Source organism: Aspergillus welwitschiae (assembly GCF_003344945.1).
Source record: "Aspergillus welwitschiae strain CBS 139.54b unplaced genomic scaffold BDQ94scaffold_19, whole genome shotgun sequence".
NCBI lineage: Eukaryota > Fungi > Ascomycota > Eurotiomycetes > Eurotiales > Aspergillaceae > Aspergillus > Aspergillus welwitschiae.
In genome coordinates, this window is record NW_020798713.1 from 3316 (window position 1) to 25774 (window position 22459).

The 22459-nt window shown below is 47.1% G+C and overlaps 7 protein-coding genes across 7 annotated transcripts; 3 read left to right on the forward strand and 4 right to left on the reverse strand.

Moving 5' to 3' along the window:
* Positions 1-247: 247 nt before the first annotated feature.
* On the forward strand, positions 248-1124 carry BDQ94DRAFT_171062 (glycosyltransferase family 32 protein; the record flags this gene model as incomplete). Its single annotated transcript, XM_026771636.1, has 2 exons — positions 248-1045; positions 1110-1124. The coding sequence occupies 2 exons, from the start codon at positions 248-250 to the stop codon at positions 1122-1124; spliced, it is 813 nt and encodes a 270-aa protein (XP_026625317.1).
* Positions 1125-3209: 2085 nt separating this feature from the next.
* Positions 3210-4112, reverse strand: BDQ94DRAFT_171063 (lipase family protein; the record flags this gene model as incomplete). Its single annotated transcript, XM_026771637.1, has 2 exons — positions 3210-3594; positions 3652-4112. The coding sequence occupies 2 exons, from the start codon at positions 4110-4112 to the stop codon at positions 3210-3212; spliced, it is 846 nt and encodes a 281-aa protein (XP_026625318.1).
* A 5111-nt stretch (positions 4113-9223) lies between these two features.
* BDQ94DRAFT_171064 (class I SAM-dependent methyltransferase) lies at positions 9224-10096 on the forward strand (the record flags this gene model as incomplete). The annotated part of the gene is made up of 1 exon (XM_026771638.1): positions 9224-10096. One exon carries the CDS (start codon positions 9224-9226, stop codon positions 10094-10096), a length of 873 nt encoding a protein of 290 aa, XP_026625319.1.
* A 435-nt stretch (positions 10097-10531) lies between these two features.
* Positions 10532-12165, reverse strand: BDQ94DRAFT_171065 (2-isopropylmalate synthase; the record flags this gene model as incomplete). The annotated part of the gene is made up of 3 exons (XM_026771639.1): positions 10532-10591; positions 10642-11161; positions 11207-12165. 3 exons carry the CDS (start codon positions 12163-12165, stop codon positions 10532-10534), a joined length of 1539 nt encoding a protein of 512 aa, XP_026625320.1.
* Positions 12166-13257: 1092 nt separating this feature from the next.
* Positions 13258-14802, forward strand: BDQ94DRAFT_179258 (putative MFS multidrug transporter; the record flags this gene model as incomplete). The annotated part of the gene is made up of 2 exons (XM_026773327.1): positions 13258-13403; positions 13457-14802. Exons 1-2 carry the CDS (start codon positions 13277-13279, stop codon positions 14800-14802), a joined length of 1473 nt encoding a protein of 490 aa, XP_026625321.1. The 5' UTR covers positions 13258-13276.
* Positions 14803-16231: 1429 nt separating this feature from the next.
* BDQ94DRAFT_171067 (uncharacterized protein) lies at positions 16232-17051 on the reverse strand (the record flags this gene model as incomplete). Its single annotated transcript, XM_026771640.1, has 2 exons — positions 16232-16803; positions 16880-17051. 2 exons carry the CDS (start codon positions 17049-17051, stop codon positions 16232-16234), a joined length of 744 nt encoding a protein of 247 aa, XP_026625322.1.
* Positions 17052-19626: 2575 nt separating this feature from the next.
* On the reverse strand, positions 19627-21314 carry BDQ94DRAFT_179262 (S-adenosyl-L-methionine-dependent methyltransferase). Its single transcript, XM_026773328.1, has 4 exons — positions 21126-21314; positions 20918-21047; positions 20495-20621; positions 19627-20417 (listed from the first exon to the last, which is right to left on the reverse strand). The coding sequence occupies exons 1-4, from the start codon at positions 21294-21296 to the stop codon at positions 19646-19648; spliced, it is 1200 nt and encodes a 399-aa protein (XP_026625323.1). The 5' UTR covers positions 21297-21314; the 3' UTR covers positions 19627-19645.
* Positions 21315-22459: the final 1145 nt, after the last annotated feature.

Genomic DNA, 22459 nt, shown 5'->3' on the forward strand with positions numbered 1-22459 from the left:
CGCGCTTCGTAGAAACAGGCCATGATCAACATGAAGGTGGACTGGTCATGATGCACCTAGGACCTTTCTTTGAGTCCGGCCTCCTGTTCAGGCATCCACTCGAGCCATGGACAATTACTGGAGCAATTAGCGTAGGTAATATCTTCCTGCTACGCCAATGTAGCCGGTGCGTTGCCTTCCACGTTGCTCCTTGATTCTTAAAGACCCATCACCACCGCGGTGCGCGGTCTTGTGATAATGATTAATCATGGCCGTCGTCTTTGGAAGACCAAGGCAGCTTGCTGTTGCAGTAATATTCTCTTTCATCATCTTTGCCATCTTTCAGTTCAGCTACACTGACGACTTTTCCCTCACCGGACACTTGTCAGAGTCAATACGAATAGTGGACGCATGTTCCCCTGACGCGCTCCAAGCTATCAATAACGCTCGTCCTACCCTCGATCCTGCGATACCGAACATTGTCCATCAACTGTGGAAGACAACCGATATCCGTGAATACTCCACCACAATCACCGCGTCTCGTGAATCATGGAGGGCCATGCTCGAACCCTTCAATTACACAGTCAAGCTGTGGACGGACAACGATGTTCTTGAACTTATCAAGGCGGATTATGATTGGCTGCTCTCAACATACGAAGGATATCCTCACGATATTCAGCGGGCTGACATTGCGAGGCTGCTTATCGTTCATTCCGAAGGCGGCATCTATTCTGATCTGGACGTAAACCCCAAATCAGCCGAGCATATTCAATGCCTCCAGAGACTTAGCTTACAGGCTATATTCTCACCAACGGCGGGCACACTCGGCCTCAGTAACCATTTCTTTATGGCGATGCCTGGTTCGCCATTCCTGCAATGGGCGCTCTACGAGGCCAAGCGGCGGAGTAGCAGGCTGGTATCACGAGGCATAATCCTGCCATACTTGCAGGTTTTCTGGTCCACCGGTCCAATCATGGTGACGGCAGCGTTTAGGCAATACGCTTGGCTATACAATACGCCACGACTCGATATAGGGCTGCTCGACAACGGGTTTGGTGGCTTGGTGGTCCGTCATGCCGCCGGGCGGTCCTGGCAAGGGGTGGACGGCCGGGCGCTAAATTATCTTGCAGATCATGCTGGGTTAGGGCTCATACTAGGAGCTGTTGCATGCTTTTTGATAGTGGCGGGACTTGTCTTTGTGGTGAGGAGGTACAATGGTAGATTTCTTATGTGACATGGTCAGGGTAGGACGACATGCTGCCTAAATTCTTATATACATCTGCAAGTCTTAATCTACAGAGTTTAAGATAACGCATGACGGCGTAATGCTATATCTCCTAGGTCTGATATTAGTGTTGCACAAAGAAGGCTCCCAAGTAAACCGATGAGGGTGCATAAAATGGCGCCTGGCAGAATATTCACAAGAAGGGAATGTCTTGGCGGGACACTAAAAAGCGAATAGAACAAACCTCAGTGCAACTCTGAACGCCTTGGAAAACATCCAACGGGCGCCGTAATGGCTTAAGGATGGCCTTCCAGCGTATCCAAGCTATGGAAATATCTGAGGTGATTTGTGCTGGGAAAGAGAATGATTACAAGGCCTTGAGGGGGGGCGCAGAGCACGTCCAATACTTGAAGTTAAGAATTGTTCTGCCGGCGGGCAGATTTACTTGGCCCAGCCGCTAAGGTTTCTGCTCTTGGGATCAGAAAATCCATGAGCCAGGGTGGACAGTTTCAAAAAAGTGCGCATGTAGTCAGTACAGGCAACTACGAAACACAAGTGACCATTTGAAGAGGCGAATTCCTGTAAAATAGACAACAGCTACTAAAAAGGGCCTTCGGAAGCAACGCAAGTTGAGCCATTCGACTCCTTATACTCTGATGGAATTGTCTGATAGGAGTGCGCGCAGAATAGTATAGGCACGCAACGCAAAGTCGTGCCGAGGAGGCTTTCCCTGCGAAGCTCGCAGAGCCAAGGTATGTCTCTAAGATTATTCTTTTGCCATAAGCGCATGCCCATAAAGTTGGTGTAATAAGTGAAATTTAGGTGCGACACCTGCGACTTGAGAGGGGACCTGCGCCTGGCCTGTAGGATCTGCCTCTCAGCGACCCGAACGACCCTCGCAATGATAAATACCATGAGGCCAATTCAACCCACCCAGTACCAACGTAAAGGTCTGGACGCTCTTAATCTCTCCGCAGTCTACTATAATGCGACGTGTGCCTGACAGAATCTTTGCATGTGGTGGGCGGCGGGTCTTACCATCCGAACATGATCGACCTTCATACGAACTCTTCGTGCTGCACACGGTCAGAAACACGTCGCTAATCCCGCAGTGTCAGCATATCTGGGCCTTAGTCATTCCTACACTCGTCATGTGGAACGGACCACTGATGCATCTGCTCCTGGTATTAGCAGCGTTGGTCTTTTCTCGTCTGACAGGTCTGTGGCTGACGGACGCCGTCTGTCTTCAGGAAGCTTGCCGGCGGCCGAAAATCATGAAATGAACTCACTTCCTGCCTCCTATTTGCCATCAAGCATCACTAACCGGGGATGAAATTATTCAGAGAAGGGCTATCCAATCTGGACAGCTCTGATATCCATTATGTATATGCGGGTTCTATGTTAGTCATTAGAATTTCTCTCGCCTGTCTACATATCCTGGACTTCAGTGATGACCCGCCACATACCGACCCTTCCTAGGCAATCAAGCAGAAGGTTTAGCATGATGATTATATGGATCTCCTACGACGATGTATGGATACAGAAATACAGAAAGCCGAACCGAAGTGGGTCTGTTTCACGGCACTATATACTAGTGGCGCTCCTGGACTATATATAGATTCAACGGCACTGGCACAGGGATTGGGATCCCCGGGCTTCGGAAGGCTGGAATGGAGACGTTTGATCAAATCAGGATGGATACGTTTCGCTCACCGTTTCAGGTGTCTCTCAAATAGATCGTCCTTTGCTGGCTTTGCGATACCAGATTTTCTGATGGTAAACGATGGTTAAAATTTTGTATCATTTAGAATGAGACATAGAATTACGATCAAACAAAAGTTTTGATGTCTCTCGATTCATGGTCAAGGTATTTATATCTATAGATCACAGGAGCTTATTCCATCCTCAGCTGTATCTCTAGAGTGCATTTGGATTATACCTATATGCATGCCTTATTCGAGAAGTTTATTTTTCTCTGTATAATCCGAGGGGCCGAATCGACCGATTACCAAGTACAAGCTCCGCTCGTCATCCCAAAATAAGTAGTATGCGCATCGTTCACACCCTGTCCGCCCTGTGCCTCACAGCATTGTACTTCATCCCCAGTACAGACAAACGTGTTCTGGGCGCTGTAAGGATCAACGCTCCAGTACTCTACACCGCCATGGGCGTAACCCTGCTCCGCCGGGGGCAAGTTTGGGATGCCGTCGTTGGAATGAGTGACCCGGAAGTACTGGGTCGTCTCCGGGCTCGAGACCTGGAACGCATCGTTCATGTAGGACGCGAAGGCCTGGTTGCCGCTGCGCGGTTCGCCGAATGTGTACAGGCGGACGTTGTCGTATGTCGCGGACAGCTGGGCGGCAGTGAGTGCTGCCATCGACGCTCCCAGACTATCATAAAGTTAGTATATATCATACAACAAATTGTAAGAGGGCAAGCACGCATACCTATGGCCTGTCACGGTAAGCGCATAGTCCGGATACTGGCTAGCCTGTTGTTTGACAAGCGACTCGACTTGGTCTTGGATTGAGATCCATCCAATATAGTATCCACCGTGTACCTCGCAATCGCTGCATTGAGGTAGAGTGTCGAATGGCGTGAGCGTGTAGTTAGTATCGAGCTGTAGGTTTGTGTCACTGCCAGTGCCACGGAAGACGGTGATAATTTCTTTGCTGGTGTCGTCGCGGAGGACCCATCCGTTGATATCAGTTTGAGCGTTGTAAATTTTCTCTCCTTTGATAATAGTTGATGGAATATTGCATAGGTCGGCGTAGGCGGCTTGGGAGATAGTGGCCATCTCTACTAAGCGATTGTAGAGGTCCTCGGAGATGCCTTGCGTGGAGGCCGCGAGGGCTTCTCCTGCAGTCGCCGAAAGAATAAGGGCGTATTTTGCAGAGAATTGCTTCATCCTGAAATATGTGCGACAGTGAGTGATTGACAATAGACCAGCGAGTAGAGATGCCGTTCCTTGGGTGCTTGTCAAGACATCTATCTCTTAAATAAATCCCTGGTAGACCAATTTAGGATAAAATCAACAAACAGCCGACGACCATGTCAGGTTCTCTGACTTAATATCGCATACTAACACGATGGTATGGCTCCTATGTATACACGGCAAGCACATCCCAAGCTCTAACCGAGATAAATAACAATAAGGCTTCCACAGATTTAGCCTGTTTCAAGGTCTGAATACTGCGCCACCCGACACCAATAGAGGGTCTTAATGATGCCCATCCCTGCACCGCTAAGTACTCCGTACACTGAAGACCATCTACCAAACGAGCCCGGAGCTTGTGTCCTTTTCCATTTTCCAAATTCCGTCGACTTCCAGCTTTTCCCGTAGGTTCTCCGATGCGCATCCGGTGCAGATCACTTACACATGTTAAAGCTTTCGGCAAGGACAACTGCCGATATTGAAAAGCTCATGAGGATATGCGGCAAAGGTTTTGAGACAATTGTGTTTTATAGTCGAACAAGAAGGTAATGACTGTCTATCGGTACAAATCCATCAACCGGTATGTCGCCGTCAAGACCCACTGGTGGAACCCAAACCTCATACCAGCGTGTATATAGTTCCAGAAACCAATTCTGCAAGCGTCGCTGAGACTGGTAGTTAATGGACAGTGACGGTTAATGAGTTTAATCCTGGATCAATGGGCTTAGACATCGGCCTTTGTTAAACCAGAAGGAATGATACGGAGATGAGCTATATGATTCTTTTCGAGTATGACACTTGCCGGCTACGTAGAACCATAATATAAGCATATACTCTACAGGTAGCTTCCTTTGCGTCTGGGTTTTCTAAATTCCAATACACAATACAACTGGCTCAAACCCCAGTGAGGGAGATTATAGTGCTTGTAGCCACATTGATTTCAACAATGCAAGATGCCGCGGAGCTATGTCAGTACGTGCAGAACAATAGTAAATTGATCGCAAATTGACAGGAGCGTATAAGATTGAATCTTTGATATTTATTTAGAACCAAGGCGAACAACTATATCCAATAAATCATGCCTTTATGTACAGGTAAATGAAATTTAAATGGTAAATACGTTCATAGTACAGCCCTGGTATTCCACTTATGAATTCACTGTGTTCTAATTGGGCCCGGTGATCTTAGCAGACACAAGTATGAACCGGGCTGTACCAGATGCAAGAGATCAGTCCCACTACTGGACATGATCTACATGTTGTCTGGGACAATGATGATCATATCTATATCCGAAACCTGCCAAGTTCACTAAGGCCTGTAGGCCCACCTTTGCGTTCCTCTCTATGCCTCTCGTCAGCAAGGCTGCAACCTCTAAGTCATGAAAAGCCAATTGCCACTATCAGATGGTCTACATTATGCTGCCATTATCGGCTCTATATAATACATGATATAGTGATTTTGCTATTTTTATTGGCCCCGCAGCGGATTTACCTTCTTGAAGACACGGCAAGTAGCAGGATTAGAGCTAGTGTGTCTGAAACCAGTCTAAATTAGTATTCTTGGCATTATGTAACTGACGGATTCAAGTGCAAGCCTTATGGTCAGATGTGTCTGTCACATGTTATTCGAGGAAGATATTTACACTAATGTCGGAACTCGGAACAGCCTTCAGAGGGTCAGTGGTCGCGAAGTACAGGTGGCGCTCGCATTAGGAAACTAGGGGTTATGCCCCCAAAAATAGACCGTCAAATGAAACCTCGTCTAGGTGGATATGGGAAGGTACCAGCACCGTTAGCTCAGGGTCCAGGGCGAAAACTTATCGCAGAAATTCACACTTGTATAAACTAAGGTCAACGAAGTGGCATCAGGCATCTACCCTGGGGCTCATTTAGACGGTGCTATGAGCCCAACAGTGACCGTATCCTTCTAAGGCAGCCTCTCTACTTGTTCTCTAGTCGTGCATGCAAACTGTAGCTTACCCTTGCCATCTTCGATACTCTTGAAAAAGAAGACATAAACCCCATACCCCACGATCGAGAATCAATGAGGAACGTTGAATTAAGTGAGAAATAAGGTTACTATCTGAGAGAGTGCCCTGGACATAAATAAGTAGAGGTTCTGGGAGTATCTCTTCTACCTCCTTCATATCTAGGTTATAGGATGTTCGAATAGGCAGCCAGGTGTAGTCCGGTTACTTTAATCCTGACATAGTCTGCAACGCATACGCCAGTTTTCATCGAACTAACCAAACTCAATGACAGCCACGTTTTACTTTAGAGACTTGCTGCTAGCGACTTTCATATGGGATAAAACTCTGCGTCCGGCAGTGAAAAAATGCTCTATTGCCGAGGGATTTTGGCATGTCGATCTAGCTTATTTTGATGGATGCCATTTACTCGTCCATGCAGATTGGAAGGATTTGATTGATTTGCCAAGCATCCTGTTACGGAAATTACCCGGAGTAAAGCAACGGGGCCAACAATTCAGCCTGATTGCAAGAACCTTCATCCATTTATCATCCATACGTAGGAGTAACATCCGTAATAACAGGAGCAAATCTCGAGGATAGGCTTTCTATGTAATAGCATAGGGCTATGTCTCCGTCATACTACGACCTAATCCCGAAAATTAATGTGATACTGTAACAGGTCTAAACATCAACCCGTTTCCTACACATGGCTCATCGGATGAATGCAATGAATAGGTTATAGTTTTAACAGGTCCTTCTTGCCCAGGAAACCTAAGGGCTTGCATCGGGCAGGCGAGCAGATAAGACATGATTTGCAGTGGTGAATTATCCAGAGTGCCGCCATTCCTAAATGCGAAAGGTCCCTGTGATTTAGAACATATATGGGTGATAAATTAGTTCTGAGCTTCCACTCCAGCTGTAGAACTCTCTATTGCTTCCCAGGTTCACAAAGTCTTGTGTACTGACAAGCATTTCGATTAGTGATAATGGTCTAATTGATCTTTTCCATTGTATTATGGCCCTCAGTACCCTCACTTCGGTCATTGGTAAAAGGTTTACTCTGGCCAATGGTATCTGGCAGATAAACTCCGCGAGTACCCGCTTAATCTTGCTGACGGCTATAAGTCGAAAGGACTATTCCACCTTACTGTCAAACTCTACGGGCGCGGTGGTAATATGAAAGATGTTCTATATACCAAAAGAATCCAACCCGGGTATGGCTCGAAACACAGGCGCAGGGGGCCTAAATCTCATAGCTCCTAATAGCCTGAACACTGGCTGGACCAACACATATGGCGAAAATCATTGGTGCTATTGTGGAATAAGGAAGAAATAAAGGTGAAATAGGATCAATATAGACCACAGCCCTTGTTTCGCAACGGGACCTTTTCGTAGGTGGTAGATTGAACTACTATCTTCCGTACTCGCGAGCTACGAAATTCAACGCCGAGAGTATCTACAATGGTGGACTAAGGGGGAAATATACAGAAGACAATCATCCTATTTCTTCCACTAAAGGGGAAGAAAAGCTGGCGAATAGACTGATAAGATATAATAGATTGTAGCTAGCAAGCATCAATAAGCCTCGAGTTCGGAGCAGCGTGTGGATATAATAGCACTTCAATATCCGCATCGAGATAGTTCAGTTCTTTGCATATGATGGCGGTCAGGATGCTTTACTGTCTGGAGTGGAAAGCTCGTCGGCACCTGACACTACCTGGTAGTTTTTTATGGCGGTTTAAAAATAGGCTTAGTTCATTATGGCTGTAGTAGTACTATATTATATAGTATTCATACTGAACAGGAATTACTACATGACAGATAAATCCTATACTAATACGTACAAAAGTCCTCGGGTGTATAACCCCAGTTTCAGCGGCAACGTGATTTGTCTCATGGAAAGGTTTGTCATTTAGAGAGTATCGCTATGAATAACAGCCCTTGGGTATCGTAGAAGAGATCACCATATCCCATTTCTTCTTAGATGACGGGAAGAATTTCGAGTAGTATATAGAATAGCCCAAATTATCCGCAAATACAATCTCTTCTCCATTGTTTTTAAAATAGACGCATCTGACAGATGTCGAATAGGATTACTATAAATTCGACAGACCTATTTTGAAATAAATAGTGACATTAGAGAGTTCATTGAGCTGGAACATGTCACTTCTTCCAATAGAGGCTTCTTACGAACATCGCGGCCAAGGCTGTATTGGGTCTTTTGAAGATTTTGCAACTCACGTGAAATCTATTTGAATAGAGTCGAGGCAGAATGCTCATGGAACAATCGAAAAGTTATTGCCAGCATGTAGAAATTTAAACCTGGCCACCATTTAGGAGGACGCTACCGCCACACCAGCCTCCGCTCATGCCACGCCCTCTGCCTAACTAGTAGATAAGGTCCGCTCTTCATTAAGACTTGCTTTTTTAATTTATCAGAATACTACCGCCTTCCTATCCAAGAACAATGGTTGCCTTAAGTATTAGTTTACTGCCTGAGATCTGAATATCCTGCCTCAGGTAATAATAACCCTAAAATAGTAGGCGGCGAGAGTCTGCCTGCTTTGAAAAGCAAGCCGTATATTATAGAGAGCGAGCCTTATCTACTAAGATAGGCGGAAGGTAGGCAGAGGGTGTGGCATGAGCGGAGGCCGGTGTCGAGGAAGCCTGGCTGGGGTAGCGCCTCCCACCATTTCACAGTTAGATAGAGCCATTCCACTCTAGTATGCCAAACATATACAAATCTAACTCTTGTATTTCGGATAGATCTAGATTATAGTAGGTATATGCCAAGACCAGTTCAGAATAATACGAAGTGGGTGGTAGGGGGACTGGCAGAATATTATATTGTAGATTAGTTATTTGGTCAGGCCATGTCAAGGCACAACCTGGATAAGTACTATTCCATATATAGCAGTAAACCACGCGGAGTTATTCTTAAATCACTCCGAAGTGCAAGCCTCACCCGGCTTTCAGCCCGGTTTTAAGCGCTTATCTCCGGTTGACCCCTCCATGCATGGACCAGATATAACGGCATATGTCAGACAGATTCGCTGAACCAACTTCTGGGATGATGAGATTTCTAACCAAAAGCCTAATATTGAAGTAGAAAATAATGGCACTACAGACTGGAGCGAGACATTACACGCAAGGCTACTCTAGCAATACGGTCGCAACCCAACAGGCACGCACAGCGGAGTCAGAAGCTGCCTTTCTTCTACCACACCTTAGAACCACGGATTACATCCTCGACGTTGGCTGTGGGCCTGGCACCATAACAATAGGATTTACCAGGTATGCTACCAAAGGCAGGACAATTGGCATCGACATATCACCAGATGTTCTGCGGAAAGCGAAGAGTGTGGCAGCTGAGGCCGGCTGTTCTATGAAGTGGGAACAGCCAGGCTCCGTTATCTTCGAGGAAGGCGACATTCTGAAGGGGCTGCCGTACCCGGATGAGACATTTGATGTCGTCTACTGTGCTCAAGTTTTCGGATATTTGCCGCCGCCAGACCTGCCTTTCAGGGCTCTGTCCGAAATGCGACGAGTCCTAAAGCCCGGTGGTATCATCGCCACGCGTGATGGAGTAGATCAGCATTTCTACCCGCGGAGCCTTAATTTAGATCGCCTATGGGTACAGAATTTCAATCGCGCTGTGCATTGGTCTGACGGGAGCTGGAGTCCCGACGCTGATTCTACAGCGGCCATCATGCCAGCCCTGTTCCGCAGAGCAGGGTTCAATGCTGATGCTGGTCGCGTTCGCATCGGCGCCGGGACTACCTTATACTCAGGCCGAGAGACTAGAGAGTGGCTAGCAAAGCGTGCTGAGAGTCAGTTGCAGCAGGAAGATCCCCTACGACAGAATTGGTTGCGTGCAGGCATCACAGAGGAGGAAATTCAGCATACACTCCTTGCTGTGCGGAAATGGGCAGAGACCGAGGATGCATGGTACGCGGCGCTACAGTGTGAGATCCTCGCTTGGAAGTAAACGAGGACTCCCGACGACAGTCAAATGACGGTACTAACAAAATGGAGATCAAGAATGCTATCAGTCGCAATTCCAATTCTAATAAGAGAATAAGAGATTTGGTACTGCCACTATCTTTCTTATGATATGTGACGTGGTTGAATAGCACAGATTTCCGTATAACAATAAAACTATATTTTCATTTCCTTATTACTATTACTACAGACAATACTAATATCGTGATATTATGATTTTTTTGTATTTCCCTTTTTAGAGTCAATTGCATTGCTGTAATTTATTCTCATTTATGCCACTGTTGGCTGACACGGTACTATCCGACGCTGTAGGCGGGAGGATAAACAGTCAATACGATTAAGCCCATCACCAATAATTTGGTTGCTCAAACACACACTGGCAACATCGGTTACTTGCCATCACACGGATAATACCCAGTTTCTAGTTGGAGAAGAAGCTGTTGACCTTCTCTGCCATCATCTTTTGGCCTGCCGCTAAAATCTAAAATTCCGTTAATGCCGTGCTCAATTGTTCATGCCCTTGTTACTTACGGCAAGTGACACGGCCCACGCCGTGTCTTTATGCATGCCAACACCCCATGCAGCGAAGTTCTCGGATGTGCCTAGCCTGACGAAACTCGTGATTGTATCCCGGTTGGTTGTGTATTGCATTTGGCTGTTCAATGCCTCGAAGCCATAGCCCAACGGCTTCAGGGCATCGAGTATGGTCGGTAATAGTTCACTTCCAGTTGCTTCAAGATCGTGTTCTGACCCCTCGACTGCAACTTTAAGTTGCACTTGTGTAACAACCCGATCTCCTTTGGTCTCATCGGCTCTGCAATCCAACAGCCTGGCTTTTTCAGAATCAGCATGCATGTAGTGTTCCCGGAACAAGCGACGGATAGTCTCCTGAGTAATCTCAAAACCACTCATATTCGCATATGTTTTGACGATCTTTGTGAACTCAATTTCCAACTCTCGGGGCATATGAATGTGGAAACTCTCCTCGAGAAGCCAGGCAACGCCACTTTTCCCACTTTGCGAGTTCACCCTCACAATAGCTTCGTGTTGCCTTCCCAGATCAGCTGGATCCATTGGTAAATATGGCATTCTCTACTTGGGGACCTGTGTGGCATCATGTTTCCCACTCTCTTGGAGCTGGTTATATCCCTTTCGAATAGCGTCCTGGTGCGTACCGGTAAATGTGCAAAACACATACTTTCCTGCATAGGGAGCTCTAGGATGGATGGGGATCTTAGTGCAGTCCTCTACCATCGCGACAACCTCATTCAAATTGCCCAGGTTAACTCTGGGTGATATGCCCTGAGTATATAAATTCAGAGCCAGCGTGACGAGATCAACGTTTCCAGTGCGTTCGCCATTCCCGAATAGACATCCTTCAACTCGATCTGCACCAGCCAGCTGAGCCATCTCGGCTGCCGCCACGCCACATCCCCGGTCATTGTGTGGATGAACTGATACACAGACCTTTTCTCGCTCGGAGATACCCCTACAGAAGAGCTCGATCTGGTCTGCGAAGACGTTCGGCATAGATATCTCGACAGTTGATGGAAGATTGAAAATGATTTTATTCTCAGTGGTCGGCTCCCAGGCTGCCTTCACAGCTTCGCAGATTTCAAGTGCAAATTCCACGGATGTATCTTGAAAGTTTTCCAAGGTAAATTCCATCGTCCATTCAGTTTTCCGCATCTCGGCATCTAGGGAGTCTTTCGTGAGTTCGCGAATCATCCTCATGCACCGAACAGCAAGGTCTATCATCTCTCCCTTTGTCATTAGATAGACGATTTCGCGGAAAAGATCAGATGTAGAGAGATGTATGTGCAAAACGACTTTCCTCGCACCCCGGACGGCCTCAATCGTTCTTTGAATGAGTTCGTCGCGACAAGGCGCCATGACTTGGATCCACGTGTCATCGGGCACAATACCAGGGGTACTTATGAGGTATCGCGTGAAATCGAACTCGGTCTGTGAGGCAGAGGGATAAGAGACTTCAATCTCCTTGTATCCCAGCTTAATGAGGGTTTGGAAATAGCGTAGCTTGAGATCACCATTCATGGGCTGGTTTGATTAGCAGGTTGAGTTAGCTGTACATGCGGAGTCAGAGGTACCTGGACTAATGCCTGATTGCCATCCCTCAGGTCGGTTGAAAGCCATCGGGGAGCTTGAGTCAAAGTTTGAGTAGGCCATTTCCTGCTGTATACGTACGGCCGGGGAGAAGGATCGTATTTTTCTGACGGTGTGCATAGCCTGAGCATCAAAATCCGTATTAGCTAGTAGGCTCTGTAGTATGAAGAGAAGTCAAGCTGAAAATACATAATGTTTCTCTTTGGGGGAGTGGGAGGTGGAGTGGGATATATTCTGTGTAAGGCAAATGGCACTAATTGTGTGCCAAAGAAAGTGGTAAGATGAATTGCGGGTCGCCTTTCGGATGAAGAAACTAGGATGTTTGACTGTATGAGAGTGGAAGGGTAATAATGGCACGACTCAAGCTACTTATATATGGAGCAACGCCAAGGTAATGCTCAGTATGATGAAGATGCTCCAGTCGGTCCACAAGGAACTAGGAAGATCGGATGCGGATCGCACTGGCTTAGATCTGCGAACATATCACGAGGTACAACCCGGGAACGCCACAGTTCCGTAGTACCGCAACACGATCAACCAGACCGTTCCTACCATGACCTTCCAATAATCTGCACTATCAAGGCTCTACCAGAGCACAGATGGTGGGTCAGATAGATCCTTAATGCTGTGTTACGTATTGTCGTCGCTAGTCACGATCTCGTGCATTATCACACTCGGAACCGTGCCGCTTATCTTGCCCCAGATCTGATATCAAAAGCAAATATGCGCTAGCATGGTAACTTGAGTCAGGTTCAAATCCCGAATTGTGATGAGAACTCCCATGCATGCCGGTGGCCAGGCTTCCTATTCGTGGTAAATCGTGACCTTTCAGGCAATTGGAAATCTCTCGAGCTTGAATAATATCTCTTGTATCACCATACGCACACCTGGCTAACTTATTTAGGAAGTACCATGTCTATCATCTATCTCGGCTGAGTCGGCAACTCCGAGGATACGCTCGAACGGAGTATATTACCCTCTTGTGTGTTCGAAGTATTGGGTCTCTTTCCACTGTGATGGGGACTAACATTATCCACACAACATGTCAGCAGATCAGAACGAGTCATCAACTGTTGATGCAGTCACTGAGAGGCCTGCGCCACCGTATACGATCTTTGATAGATCTCAGAAGCGTCTGTTGGCGGTGCTTGTTTCCGCTGCTGCTACATGTAAGTCACTGTCTATCCACATTATAATACTGCAGACACCTCTAATAATTCAGTCTCGACACTGGCGTCAAACATTTATTTCCCAGCTATTCCATCCATATCCCGCAGTCTCAATGTCTCTACTGAGCTCGTCAACCTTTCCATTACCTCCTACCTTATCTTCCAGGGCCTAGCGCCTAGCCTCTGGGGTCCAATCTCAGACGTTAAAGGTCGCCGAATAGCATACATCGGTACCCTATTTGTAGCAGTCTGTGCCTGCATCGGTCTCGCAGAGACCAGGAATTATACTATGCTTATCATTTTTCGGTGCTTGCAAAGTACTGGGTCTGCTAGTACTGTTGCTATCGGATCAGGTGTGATTGGAGATATTACGACCCGTGAAGATCGTGGAGGGTTCATGGGTTTTTTTCAAGGAATGATGTTGATTTCCATTGCTATTGGGCCTGTTATCGGGGGAGCGCTTGCAGGGTCGATTGGATGGAGAACTATCTTCTGGTTTCTCACTGTTTACAGCGGGGTACTGCTTACCATGATAGGTTTGTTGCTTCCTGAGACGTTGAGGTCAATCGTGGGAAATGGTGGTCGACTTCCTTCCCCAAGGATCGGGCGTTATCCCCTTACTCTCTATCAGCGGTTCAGTAAAACGAATTGGCGTGAGACTGTGGAATATAACCGGCTGGCCCCCAAGAAACGAACCAAACTTTTAGGACCCCTTCGCATCTTGATCAGCAAACAGGCCGCCCCTCTGGTACTTTTCTTTGCCATTTACTTCGCTGTGTGGCAAATGACGATTACGGCTATGGCAACTCTCTTCAAAGAACACTATGGATTGACAGAAATTCAGTCCGGATTAACCTTCATCGCTAATGGTGCGGGCTCTATGGTCGGGACCCTCATCACAGGTAGGATCCTCGACAAGGATTATCGCCGGTTCAAAGAACAAGAACTTGCAGAAACATCACCCTTAAGACAGGAGAAATTATTTCCACTTGAACGAGCCCGTCTTCGTCTGGTTCCCATCTTCGCTGGCCTACAATGTCTATCAGTCATGATATTTGGCTGGACTGTTCAATATTCGTCCCACGTCCACATCGCCGTTCCCATTATCTCAACGTTTATTACCGGGTGGACAGCTGTGTCCAATCAATCGATAGTGACGACTTATTTAGTTGATGTATTCCATGATAGTAGTGCCGCTGCGAGCGCAAGTCTGAATATGGCCCGTTGCTGTCTTGCGGCTGCGGGCTCGGGATTTGTGATGCCCACGGTGAATCGTGTTGGATGCGGAGTGGCTTTCACCGTATGTGTTGCAGCACAGATATTTGCGAATACTGGCTTGTGGATACAGTGGAGGTATGGTGGTCTTTGGAGGAGTGAGATGGAGAAGTCGAGTCGGTGAGTGGTAACTGGTTGGTTAGTTGTGTCTGCTTAGTCAAAAGACTGAGACAGCGACATAAGATCGAGGAGGCCCGGCGTGTAGGGAAAAGGGTCATGTGCTCCAATGCTCCACCCTAATAACGGCGCGAGCAGCTCTGTCATTATCTCCCTGTATACAAGCCATCTAATTTCTGTAGATGGCTCATATATACTTGAGACCAATCCTACATATGGGTATACTTTTCGCTTGTTTCCTTATAAGACTGTATGCTTCTGTCTTTCCTGTGTAATGTGGAGACATTGTCTGGTGCTGGGGGTTGCCTGAAGCTTCAATGAAAAAGATGGTTATCTGGGCAAAACAAATATATTGTTGGACTTATATTTCGACCTGTACCTACCCGCTACGACAGTGCGTAATCTGGATGAACGTGTAATTATGTAATACCAGTCAACTGGGGATCGAGTAGGAAAGAACATGGGATTCCTTCCTAAATAGACTTATCACTGACGATGGACATTTCCTGATTACGGACAACAAAGTAATTGTAGGTGGTGAACAGAGAAGAGCCTCTCTCCAATTTCATGTGGCTGAACTGGGAAAGTCGAGCGTTGACGATGCCATCCTAAACGCAAACAGTTACGCATGGTCTGCTACAGCCATGTATCTGCCTTCATGTGATTGGTCTCGGGACGTCGCTGGCTCTGTGAGGGCCAGAACGATCTTCGCTAGCACGAGGGGTAATATCAGCTCCTCTATAGCTGGAGGCTACGGTCTGAAGCACGGAAGCCACTTTACGAATCCAAATCTCCTGGACCTTGAAGATGAAGAGGAAACAACGACAGACAATGCACTGTGAAAATCCTTCTTCACAACATCTCGCAGATTGGCAGGATCTAGTGCGCCCCGATTAAGATTCTCTCTTTCTTCACGTATGTATCGTACTTCTATTACAAACCTAGGCCATCTTGTAAATAGACCTAATCTCAGGAATGGCGGATGGTGTTTGAACGGCATTCCACACCGTGCGGACTGTATACCCTACATCGTGTACCTGTACTACTACTAACCGATTGTTTTAGCGGAGCTAGACTAGGTGAGGAAAGCTATATATGCTTCTCTCTTACAATCTATCGACCCCCTGATTGTCAAAGTGAAACTAGTATATCTTGGCTATTTCGCTAGCGGACAGACCGATACTTCACACTACATCCTATAGTGATCCATACACAATAACGCTAGTAGTAGCTCCGGTAGTAGCCTTTGACAGGAGTCTCAGAGAGGTCTTGGAGGAATCTGAGGAAGGTCTTGAAGAGACTGCCCTTGAGCTGAATTACAGATAAAAAAGCACATATAGACATTTACGTGTAAATGGATAACATGATTACGAAATGCAAATTAATTGTACAGCTTAGTGGGGATAAGAGCACTACTTCAGGATAGATAAGGTTCTCTAGTCACCCAGCACCGAAGTGACCGGCTGTCTGATAAATGATGCATGTTGCGATTGGTAGCCAAGCATCCTATTTTGCTTCAACGGGGTCAGAAACTGTTCCCAGTAATCTATAATTTTCCCTTTCATCGTAACGCGGAAATTCTTATACTCGTGCTCGCGGTCGGGATTCTCCCATCGCAGCAAGTATATGAGACATCGGGCACGTTGACCTTGGAAGAGCACGGTTCGATCGAGCCATCCATGCTGCCAATCCGTCAAGCCTGCCAGGGGGTACACATCGGAGCCAATCAGAATCCCTAGGTTGTATGGATTGGTGCGGTCCAGCTCCTTAATGTGCGAACCCTCCAGATTCTCGGGGAAGTACACGGCCATGAGCTCGTAATACTCGATTGGACCAACGTACTGGGTCTGGAACGCACCGCCACGGAAAGCATCCCCAACTGTCTGAGAGAGATCGATCATAGATACTTGGACCGATCGCTCGGAACTCCAGGCGGCGAGGATCTCGGTAAGAGACTGGGATTCGGCAGATTTGATGAATTTAGTGCGCACATCGGCAGAGTTCCAAGCTAAGAACGATGTCAGAGATTGCTTTTTCTGAGTATCTGATTTTCCCATCCATGAAGGTGACATTGGGAAACTAACATAGCATGAGCCATTCGGTGTGTGGTGCTTCCACGGGGCACGACCGTCGGAATCTCAGATGGCACAGGTATTCAGGTTGCTCGAAAAGAGGTTGGAAGAATTTGGTTATGGGATCCGATGGATCTTGATGCGTCGCGCCTGTTCCTGGGTTCAATACGATCCAATCGACCATTTTGGTGTGTTGTCCAGTTCTATGCGACTGCCTCAGCGCGAAAGGGGACGCGTCGCGGAAAGTCTCTGGAAAAAAATCGGGGAATTTGTGTTTGGCTTCCGCCCTGGTGATAGGTGGCATTCTGTGTGTGAAGCGACGGAGATGTTAGAGGAAGCAAGGTGGGCAGCAGGTGAACCATTTTAACGAGAAAGGGGAGGTGGGGCGCCGTGGGAGTGAGCGATGAATATTTGACGCCTGATCAGCTTTTATGTCCCAATGTAAATGCACCCTCCCAAACTAACATTATAAATGAGAAGTACAAATTTCATCTTCCAGGAGTACATAATCGATTTTTGTGTTCTGAAGAAAACGATAATGAGATCATTCATGCAAAGTTCTGGCTCATCGGATCTAGGATCCTAATGTAATCATGGAATTGAAAATTAAATGGAACCCAAACTAGAAAAGTGAAAGTCTTAGCCAGCTGCCTTGCACCAAGCATGGTTATGCCTTCCAGCCTCTTCCCCAACGCAGACTAGCGGGACCCTGAAATTCCGCCCGCAACCTTCAGTCTCGTGGGTGTGAGGGGACTGTTACTCTCATCATTTTTTCGCCTCCTTATCGACGCATTACACGAGTCTACCACTATCCAGACGCAATCAGCTCAACAAAAACCATATCGGTCAAAGTTCCTTAGCAGAGCGTTATTGTTGTAACAGCCAAAAGCTGGGGAGCTTCCCAGGCGGGGCCAATGACCTGGCCCGAAACAGTCCGTTCCATTCTCTGTGAAGAAGCATGGAGTTGGAATGACGGATCAAGTCAAATTACCTTTCACGAAGATGGAACAGGCAAGGTGAGTTCGACAAATGAGTTGCCTCCTTTCTTCATTAATTGACGCTTATCGTGTAGCTATTTTGCTCAACCGAGTACACTTGTTGGATTTTCGCCGAAATTGAATGGAAGCCGCACGATTCCGAGTATCTCGATCGGGTCATTGACCTAGGTAACAGTAGACAGCGGTCTAAGGTGGTCAGTGACTTTACCATTGAACTGACCCTCACAAAGCGACGACCACTGGATATCTGGTATAAAGGCAGAGTCAATGAGACTTGGCTAAATGAAGAGGCATTTTGCTCAAGAATGTATCATATAACACTTGAGCACGGCCGCTTCAGGAATCAATTCGACGTCAATCATAAGATTTTGGATGGCTCACTATATGCCCTGCGCATAGTCTTCGATCCCTCGCCGTTTCCGCCAGAGGAGAAGTGGAATAACGAAAGTTGCGGACCGCATGTGATGCGACTCTGGGAGTGTACAGAATTCAACGCTAGAAGGTATCCCGAAGAAAGACTGGGCTTATGGGGAAGATTGATGGCTTGGTGCAACGATTGGACCAGGTGACTCGAGATGAGAAAATGTGAGGTCATTATCTGTAGAGAAGCTTCACTCTCTGGAGCTGCCCCGGTTGACTCTCTTTGCTCAACGTACTCGAAACTTGAACATTGCAGTTGTATCTAATGAAATGTGATTTCCTCATTTCTTCAGGTCGGGTAACGACAATTTTGATGCGCATGCCGGGTGCAGGCGCCAACGTGGAGAACGAAAGGGGACATAAGTCGGTCAATTAACTAACAGATATAGCTTTAGTCATACTGTTTGCTGCTAGCACATCCTAGCCAGAAGAGTATTATTGCGACCCCGCATTCCACATCCGGGCCACAGTATAATGGCCAAGAATGAGTTACTGTTTGTGATGATTGCCACGTGCATTCCACGGTCAAAGCCAGTGTGGGATTTCCACATCAAATGAAAGCCAATCGGCGTTTCAAACAGCAACTCTAATTACGATCCGTGGTCCAAATCATCATACAGGCTAGTCCCAGACAGGATATCAGCCTACGGGGGTTCAAGATGCCAAACAAATGCTCTAAGAATATCGCCTATGATGGAGAGGATCCATTGCGTATAGTTGTATGCCCAGGCCAAGTTCGGCGAACAGTTCAGAATATGCAAACTACTCACGTGATACCTGCAGATGGTCATTTGGTGAAGACAATTCGGGCTGTTGACAGAGGGGTCAGTCCGTGATAATCACTGGGAAGTGCAACCGGGTGATGGTCTTGTCGCATCACAGTCTTTCCTTTGGTCTAGATTCCATTCCTTTATTCCTTGTGGCGGCTCCATGGCTGCGGTCTATAATTTACTTCCTGACTAAGGAGGCACCTCTACTCATCCGTCTGTCCATTAAACATTCCTCCAGGCCTTAATGATGTCCATGTGGTGATTGTATCTAAGGTGAACAGTATTGCAATATTCCGTTATTGATTCAGCTTTATCTTTATCCGCAAGATTGCCATCTGTTCCTCGTGAGAGACTGGATAAACAGGGGAGTCCCCTGTCTTCTGGACCAAGAACTGACATTAGTAAATTCGGTTTACGTGGAACATCCATTGCTACTCATGGCTGAGAACCTTAGAATATCCAAGCAGTGCGTAGAACCCCCTAAGCAAGACGCCCAGGTGGCTCCGAAGCTTCAGGCATATCTAGAAGCCCACAAGATCAAATGTCGAACCGCTGGGCTGCATTATCTTAGCATGAAGATTCCCCAACACTCAAACAGGCACCGCCTCGAATAACGCATTGGAACCAGTTCCCTGAAAACCCGACCGCCATATTTTGACAACCCTAAACTGCGCCTTCTCCAATAGTGCAAGCCACTGCCTTTCCGTCCGTTCCAGAGATCCATAGAGCTCCATCATTATAATATCCATCGAGGATGAAAATCCGGGCGCATTGATCTCAGGCAAGACGTTTTCATTGATCAGTAGTACTGAGTCGGTGGCCATAGCATCATGAACACGGCTAAGAGCCTGTAGGGCTTGTTTATCAGGCCAATCGTGTAAAACAGTTCGCATATAATATGCCTTAGCCCCTTTAATGGGTTGTGGATCAAACATATTATATCCGATGACTTTTATACCTTCAATGAGCGGCTCTTGGATGTCCTCGATGACCTTGGGGAGATCCTGCACTATCAGCTGGTGTTTTATCTCAGGATACTTGCGCTTGAAGCCGGAAATGTCATGGCCCTTGCCACCGCCGATGTCCACCAGGAGGACACGATCTGTACCACTGGTAGTAGCCAGCTTCTCCTGCCATGGATAGTAATCATACCATTGCACACCTTCCAAGGAGCGATTGCCGATCTCCATCACAGTGTTGAAGGCATGTAGCTCCTCCGGGTTGTGCTGTAGCCACTCAAAGTAATGTTCCTTGGTTCCAAAAGCAAGCTGGAAGGTCGTGTCGTAGGCGTCTTCAGGATTCTGGTATCCTCTTGCCTCGAAATAGTCATAGGAGTGTACCGAGGCCTTCATGTCCGAATGGCTGAACTCATTCCCGATATCAGCCACGATTCGAGTTCAACAAAATTATCAGTCAACAAGAACTCAACAAGAACTCACAAATGTTTGATGACCTCGCTGGGTGGACTATCAGTAGCAAACATGATGGCTAGCGGCAGTTGGTGGTATTTCTCCACCCCCGTCTCTTGGAAGATGTGGTTCGCACACAGCACCCGCATGATACGCACTGCAGAATAAAATTATCATTAATCTCCACAACGTAATTTTGAGTGATGTATATTGAACGATAATACCGTGATTCAATGTAAAAACGAAACAAAAATCAATATAGCCAAGCAAAACTGAACGGACCCTTCGAACTGTATGGGTGTTGGAATAGACAAAGAGACTAGGGGAAAAGAAGAAATCAAGGAAAATGCAGGGAAGAGAGAAAAACAGGAAGAGAAGAGAAGGAGTTTTTGAAAAGCTCCCGCAGATAGACAAAGAAGATACTCAGAGAGAACAGCGAAGGAAAGCACTTACCCAAGAGGCCTTTGTCCCCCTTCGTCTTCTCGTTCAGCGCATCAGCGGTCATTTCACCGTTCTTCGTTGAGGCGAAGGCATCAAATATACCCATTCCCATGGCGACACGAATGGCAACTAGGCTATGATGCTACGGATTCATCACCTACATCAGTATCGCAACGAAGAGATTGAATGGGTGATAAAAAGAACCTGGAGAGTTACTGACACCGAAGCAGAAATTCCGAATGGTGAGAAGGGGCGGCTCCACAGCAACGCGAAGCTTGTCAATTGCCTCGAGAAGCTGGTACCGAGCTGCCTCCGGGATTTCATCCTTGCCAGCTAGATTGGCCACAGCGGTGTTGATGGCAGAGGTCAACGTGGCTACGTTATCAGCCATTGTGGAGTATGGTATAAAGTCTGGGATAACAATTTCTTTTTAGACATCGGGTGGCCGTAAATGTGGGAAAGACAACAGTCTTATATATTATTGTGATCCATTCCTTTGTGCTCCTTGGATTTTGATCGTTCTGTACGTCAATAGGCATGGGCTGTGTTATTCGCGGGGGTTATCCGGAGTCTATCCCGTCAGCACTAATGCAATAAAGTCCGCCAACGGATGAGGAGGGGTTGGAGAAAGAACACTAAAAGTGGATAGTAGTCTGAGACATTTTAGCGCGACTGAGTTATGAGCCATTGTAACAAAGAAAAAGCTGATGCCTTCTGTCCCATCAATGGAATGTATGCATCAATGAACCAGATTTGTTGATCCAACCGACTACTCTCCCCTTATCTGACTGTTTATTATCTCCACCGGTTTCCTATTATCCGTCAGCATTTAACCGCTCGACCACCCTATCACCCTGGCATAGGTCGATCGCATAGGTAAACGGTTCGACCAAGGGCAGCCCTGCGGCCCGAAGGAGTTTGTCCCACTTGATTCTGGTTCGCTCCACAGCTGCCAAGCACACCATCGTGGGTTTGCCCATTTCAGGGGAAATCATCTCGTCGATCATTAAGCTTGACAATCCCTCGGGCGCTATAACCTCCTTGAGGCTGCGACTTAAGTACACATTACTCGTTCGGGCAGCCGTGAGACATATTCCACATGTGATAGAACCTCGCGGCCTGGACTGGCTGCGCGGCCCAAAAGTCAGGGAATATCCAGACCATGCAGAGGGGCGAATGACGTGCGCAGGGACCTCCAGGAGAATTACCAGGATAATGCGCTGCCAAGCGTCTAGCTGGGAACCCATGTACAGAGAAGGGTAACGCATTGGTGACCTGCTGCCGGTGATAGGGGGTGCCTGTTTATGCCCTCCATCCGGGTCCGCGTCAAGGTGCTGCTTATTGGTGGGATCGTTCCTACCGCATGTGAGTCGGTATATCGAAAACATATCCATCCAGGTGGATTGGTAATGGCGCTGCACGGTCATCCACAGACATAAATTCTTGAAAAGATTGGCTCTGTCCATGGCCCACGTGAAATCCGCCAGCTAACTGCTGTGCGTCTCCTATGAAACCGTTCGAATGCCATAAGATAGACTGCAACAACAGTTTGTA